The 6,670-nt window shown below is 35.9% G+C and overlaps 1 protein-coding gene and 1 long non-coding RNA gene across 2 annotated transcripts in view; one reads left to right on the top strand and one right to left on the bottom strand.

Moving 5' to 3' along the window:
* The window catches only part of LOC125614796, a 9,213-nt gene extending 6,062 nt beyond the window's left edge, over positions 1-3,151 (bottom strand). Inside the window, exons 1-2 of the long non-coding RNA XR_007345362.1 lie at positions 3,041-3,151; positions 2,804-2,806 (exon numbers count right to left, since the gene is read on the bottom strand). This is a non-coding gene — a long non-coding RNA (uncharacterized LOC125614796). The remainder of the gene's footprint in view (positions 1-2,803; positions 2,807-3,040) is intronic.
* Positions 1-6,670, top strand: part of LOC107133685 — a 57,568-nt gene that overhangs the window by 1,261 nt on the left and 49,637 nt on the right. The window contains exons 2-4 of the mRNA XM_048797685.1: positions 3,581-3,671; positions 3,897-3,953; positions 5,550-5,648. Of these exons, the coding sequence (XP_048653642.1) occupies positions 3,581-3,671; positions 3,897-3,953; positions 5,550-5,648 (247 nt within the window). The remainder of the gene's footprint in view (positions 1-3,580; positions 3,672-3,896; positions 3,954-5,549; positions 5,649-6,670) is intronic.

The following is a 6,670-nucleotide window of genomic DNA, read 5'->3' as shown; positions in this document are numbered from 1 at the left end:
ACATAGTAGAAAAGAAGATATTTCTGTCCAGGATTTCTAATTTTACTCACACATAACTTTGGGGGTTTCTGGGAAACAAATATTATTCAACACTTTATTTGTTCTAGCTCCAAAAGGCCTAACCTGTTATTTGCATGAATAAGCTGAGCTTCTCTGCTCCTTTGTCTCTCACCACATACAGAGAATGCTGAGGGAACTTAGCAATTTCAAGGAGAATCTCACCATCATTACTTGTTAATCTACTCAGACATGTGGGTCTATCTAATGTGGAAACTTCCTGACACACACTCTGGTTCATGGAGCCTAGGGACCAGTATGTAATGCAGACCACCTGATGGATTTCTGAAGTCAGTGGTCTAAAGGTGGGCAAGATTCCATGTCTCTGAGGGGTTTCCTGGCAACTTATTGGAGCATGGCAGTCATAGCCTGCTTGCAGAATCTTTGGGGGAACTGAAGGAACATACCATTGCACCTGACAATGCCCCAGCACTGCTGGATTCTTCTGTCACTTGAATTTTCAAAAAGCATTCTCCTTCACAATCATTATTCTAAACCACCTATTTAAAGAGGCAGTGCTCTATGAAACGCTATTCAACTAACTGTCCAACAGACACAACACATGTGTTCCTGATGAGAATTTTCAGCCCATTCCTATCACTATCCTGAGAACATATGAAGAGGGTGAACCTCCACCATTCTGTGTGGAGAGTTGGCTATGCATCTGGGAAGTTCGAACATGCAGTGGTTTCAGATCTTGCCCACAGAGTTACTACAATGGAACACTTCTTAAAGGAGTCTGCCCTCAGGATTTTATTGTAATTCCCTGGATGGTGTCTACAATATCAGTATGGCAATAATATGGAGAAGAACTTGAAATGCCTCTCAGCTGAGTGGCTTGAACATACATGGTGTGTATGCACATGTATGTTGTTTTACCTTGGCACTTGCTGTCACAGAAAATCAAACAACATGTTTCAGTGAAAGTGCCAGGAACTTTTAATCTTTAGGTGGACCACAGAACTAAAATGTAGCCGCCCAGAGCTATCAACAGATCTATGTCTCAGTTTCAGTTTTATACCGCCCTAATACTTGTTGTGAGTACCTCCATTAACCACTGTCTGTGACAGAGGTCCATCTTATTAAAAAATAGGAATGAATTTTTTTCTGAAATCTGGGGAAAAAGTATGGATAATGTGCATTGGGCAAAGAGGCTCTTGAATATTGCCTAGAATGTTTGGCAGTATTTTGAATACTGGTTGATTCACCTTAAAAAATTTAACTCCCTCCTTTGCTGAGAATGTTGTATTTGAACTGAGAGGAATCTACATTAATTTCCTATTTTTACTAAAATATTTTTCTTTATATACTTAAGGAGATTTTGCTGTTGTGCCTTTTGTATATTAGAATATTTTAGGGTGCTGAATTCATATAAAGAGTTGGGATTCATTTTGACAGAGTGGGGTACAATGAATAAGTATATTGCTACTTGTTCATTCCTACTTATTCAGTGCTAAGTATCTTTTTGGTTTTTTTAAATACATTTTACTGTTGGTGGGTATCAGAGTTAGTTCCATAACTTTATAATCTTGACTTGCAGTGCTAAAACAGCAACATTCATAAATCACATGTGCATTCTGGTTTTGGTACACACTGGGGTTCTGATCGAGGAGTAGAAAAGTTGGGTCATATGGCAGTCATATTCTTAGAATCCTGAGGAATCTCCAAAATGCTTTCTAGTGTGGAAGTCTTAATTTTCAGTCTGGCAGTATAGGATTGGTCTTTCCTGCTACATCCTGCACTGCATGTATTTTTTGACTACTTGATAAATGTCATTCTTACTGGGGACATCTGAAATATCAATTCAGATTTAAATGATATTTCTTTTTCATTGATTAAAAAATAAATTACAGTAGGATGCATTAAAACTGTTAATACACATGTACAGCACAATTTTTCATATTTCTGGTTGTATATAATGTATGTTGACACCAATTCACACATGTCTTCATACATGTACTTTGGATAATGATGTCTATCACTGTCTACCATCCTTACTAACTCCCTGCACCCTTCTTTTCCCTCCCATTCCTCTGCCTTATCTAGAGTTCATCTATTCCTCCCTTACTGCCCCTCCTATAGCAGCACAATTCACAATAGCTAAATTGTGGAGCCAATCTAAATGACCTTAGTAGATGAATGGAAAAAAAAATGTGGCATATATACACAATGGAATTTTACTCAGCAATAAAAGAGAATAAAATCATGGTATGATGTTGACCAAATGTGATATATCTATGAACAATTTGTAATTCCTGATTTGAGAACTTCCTATTTCTTGCTTTATGCCATTGCCTAATTGGGTTTGTGAGACTCTCCTCAACCCTCTAGAGGGGGAATTCATTGCTTGCACATCACTAGTTTTCCCTGGCACTGTTGCCATCTATTTCTTCTATGAATGCACCTCTTGTTTTTAAAGCCATGATTTCTGTGTTGCCCACAGAGGTACTACAATAGAACACTTCTCAAAGGTGTTTGCCCTCAGGATTTTATTGTAATTTCCAGGATGGTGTCTACAATATCAGTGTGGTGATAATATGGAAAAGAACTTGAAATGCCTGTCAGCTGAGTGGCTTGACCCTACATGGTGTGTAGGCACATGTGTGTTCATCTGGTCACTGATTCCTGTTGAGAGTCCCCAGTATTTCCACACAGGCTGTCTTATTCGTTATGCAGATTCATCAGTTTTTCTGGTTCAAAACTTTGAAAGTAGTCAGTCAAGAAACTCAGTGTGATGCTGTACTACTGCCTTACTGTTTTGAAATTCCTTTTAGTTCCTTCTTCAATGAAAAGTATTGCATACTCTAACCAAATTGAGTGTGCTTCTTTGTTCACATAAAATATGCACTATATATACAACCAGAGATATGAAAAATTGTGCTCTTTATGTGTAATATGAATTGTAATCATTCTGCTGTCATAAGTAACAAGTTAGAATACAAAATAGATACATTCTCTTATTGACTCTCTCTTCTTTTAGTACTCAATGAGGTAAATATTTGGAAGTCTCTGGAGTCTCAAATGAAACAAGTCCAAGAGTATTTTCTTCCTACTGGAGGTGACCCATTGGAAGGGTCTTATCATAACAAGTATCATATAAATCAATAAAACAATTGGCCCTTCATTGTTAGAAATACTGAATCTGTAAAACATGAAATCTAATTCACAAAAGCATTTTAAATAAATTTTCAACTCTGTTTTTAGATTTGAGTAAGAATGCAGAGCTTACTAATTAAACACTGATGTTAGTTGTTTTGGATATATGTATATCAGTGAGTTTGGTGTAAGAGAATACATTTCCTCTTTCATTCTTCCTGATGTTCCCCATCAGTAGCCAGATGAAGAGAGGAGCTCAGCTTCATCAAGACAGCATGTGAAATTGTGTCTTATATGGAAATATTGTTGCAGAAAATGTAATGGTGTAATCTGCAATTGCAATGTCTTCCTAAGTATAAATATAACGATGGTCAGAGAGGGGTGCAGAAAGCTATATGAAACTTATTATTGTCATTATTTTTACCAGAGTGATTCTGAGAAACATCAAAAGGTGTGTGCTGCTTGTGGGTCCAGGACGTTTGAACCAAGCACAAAGACAATAAATGGACACGGACAAGGTAAGAACCATACAGAATACAAAATACATTGTAAAGGGCATTGCCAAAAAATATGAGCACTGGCATACAGTACTTGTTCAAGAAATATGTCTATTAAAATAAATAGTAGGGTTAAATAAATATAAGAAATGGTGTATTTCATTACTTTTCAGCCACAGGTTGAATTGAATGTATTGCTTAAGGAATTGCATTGTGAATTGCATTTGACACATGCTTCTCTCACAGGTAAATCTGAAATAAGGAAAATAACAGAAGAAGAGGGATTGAAGACTGAGAAAGGCAGTAAGTACACATAGTAAAAAAAAATAGAAAGAATAAATGGTAGTCAGGATAGGGTAGGAAATTTCAACAACACTTGTAAAGGGAAAAGAACAGGGTTTTCAAAATGTGGGAAGAATTTGCATGTTTCCATTCCCAAAGTTGAGTGAAGGGGAAAGTAAAACTTTCCCACCCTTTTTGACTTATTCACGGTTGGGAATAAATTGAGGAGTGAATACCTGTTGCCACAGAGCTAAGTTCAGTTACCCCAAATGATTTAATGACATATAATATGTTGATACAGCCTAGGGCAAAATGATAGTGCAGAAACACCAAATGTAAAAGTAGAAAGAAGTATGAATGGTAATTAAGCATGTCCAAAATCCACAGATATCTAATCTAAAATTAATAATGAAAAATTATCAATGAAGATATTACACATCCTTATGAATTTTAATTTGTGGGGACATTTTAGGGAGGAATCCACAGATACATTGAAATTAACTTAGACAAATTTGAAGATGACAAATTTCACACTGGAACTCTGCAACTATAAGGAATCATCCTTTGGGCACCATCTTGAAACTCTTGCTTCTACTTGTCCATTAGAATCTAAGGTGATTCCAATGATTCTGATGTATAAACAGCATGATTTGGATCTGTGCATTGTATCTCCTTTTGGGAAATATGCAAGAATTGCTATTGATTCCTACAGTTTGAGGACACAACCGGATCAAGTGCAATCATAAATCTTGCTTTCATTCTGAGCATGTCTCTTGAGATGTGCAAAGGACATAGGACTAAGATGAAGAAATGATATTTCTAAGATAAATCTGTTACTTTGGCAGGCAACAAATAGTGGCAAAGATCCATATAAAGTGTGTAAAATGGAAAAAGGGAAGCTCCCACTTTATGGATTTTTTGGAAAAACTAAAGGGAAAGTGAGGGGGGAGGAAATAGCATTTAGGTAGAAAATAGAAGTAAATGGAGAGAATTCTAGTCAGCTCTCTTCAGTTTGTCTGCTTTCAAGTCAAAATCTGGTGCTAAGATGATAAGAACGAGTAGCAGCTGGAAGAATCAGGGTACCCTACAGCTACCAATTTCTCCCCTTCTTATTTAGTAGGCACCACATTGTGTGAGGTATTTGTATGTGTCATTCAGAGTAGCAACTTGCATTTTTTAAGGATTCTTTACTTTAAAGAAGTCTAATATTTTCATCTATACATTTCTTATTAGCATCCTTAATATTTTGCTTTCATCATTATTTTATTGATTTTTGTGAGAAACCATGTCCCTGGACATGCCAGGAATGCACCGTATTACTGAGAAAAATTCTGAACTCTAGAAAGCAGATAGATGTTGGGATGATCTGGGACTTGTGTGCAATTCCTTAAAAAGCTGTCTACATATGCCACACCAGACTCAAATTTTAACCAGAAACTTTTATTCAGTTTACTCCTCAAACACTAACACTATTACTCTTAATGTATTTACCGATTTCTTTAAAACACAATGGTTTATTGATATCTGATAACTCTTTAAGTTTTCAAAACAATTTTTCTTTGGGTTGGCCTTGTCTGAATCCTTTGAGCCTTATCATACATCTTTTTTTTTCCATACATGTTATATCACTTTCTTCATACAAGAGAGGAAATATAAAACTGATGTTGGTTAAACGAGTGGATAAAGGAAAAGATGACACACCAGTTTTCCACATGGGTATGAACAAACATTGAGATGGTGTTAGCTGATGCTCTCAGCACATATATCTGAGCTAATTATAGCTCAGAAAACTCTCCATGATGAGCAAACAATTATATCTTCCCTGGGAATTTCATAACAATTTTGGAATTATTAATTATAAGGCAAATGAGGATTAGGAAACATAATAAAATGTATTAAATGATTCTGGTAAGATTCACTAAAGATTTGCACTGCCACATTTTTAACTCAGCTTTGACACTGAATTTCTCAGGCTTCTTCTTTCCTCCTCTGACTACAGGTCATTCTGCATCTTGACACTGGTATATATACCTATGTCTTTCTATAATTGGTCATTCCAAAAATGATTTTTCCTTTAAAACTCAACTGTGTAAATATTACTGAGCCCATATTCCTGATTTTGTTTAAGTACTTTGAGTCTTGTGGCTTTACTCAACACACATATTTAATTCATTTTACTGCTTTTATTGGCCCTTTTTTGCACATAGATATCCATTTGTTGGAGTACAGTTTTCCAGAAATTTTGACTAAGAGTTGTAAATCAAATATATACTTGCATATACCAAAGAAACATTTGCTCATATTTCTTTGACACGGTTTGTTTGTTCCTATTCTTCTCAATGCTGGGCACTGAACAGGATCCTTTTACATGCTAAGCAGTGATCTCCCACTGAACCTCTCCCACAGACCTCTCTCATTTTCTGGTGTGTTTCATATATCCAAGATTCAGAAAATTGCCCACCTTCTTCCTAAAGGAGTTTCCTGAACATAGGAAGATGTTACCATAAGAAAGACTACTTGGTAAAGAAAATCAACATTCACATTAGCTGTACTTTACTGCACTTCTTATTTGAAATCTTTGTAACTGTGAGGTAAAAAACCATACATTCCTGTGGCCTACCTTTTTTCTTTGTTCATGTCATTAATCTTCATTGTAAAAAGGTCACTGACAATTTTCTATCCTCTGTATTTCTGGAAATATTCCCTCCATTCAGGCTGGCATCAACTTGCTAATGCAC

Source organism: Marmota marmota, unplaced genomic scaffold (genome assembly GCF_001458135.2).
Source record: "Marmota marmota marmota unplaced genomic scaffold, marMar, whole genome shotgun sequence".
Lineage (NCBI taxonomy): Eukaryota > Metazoa > Chordata > Mammalia > Rodentia > Sciuridae > Marmota > Marmota marmota.
The sequence above is the reverse complement of the archived record's forward strand: the minus strand, read 5'-3'. Positions and strand labels throughout refer to the sequence as shown.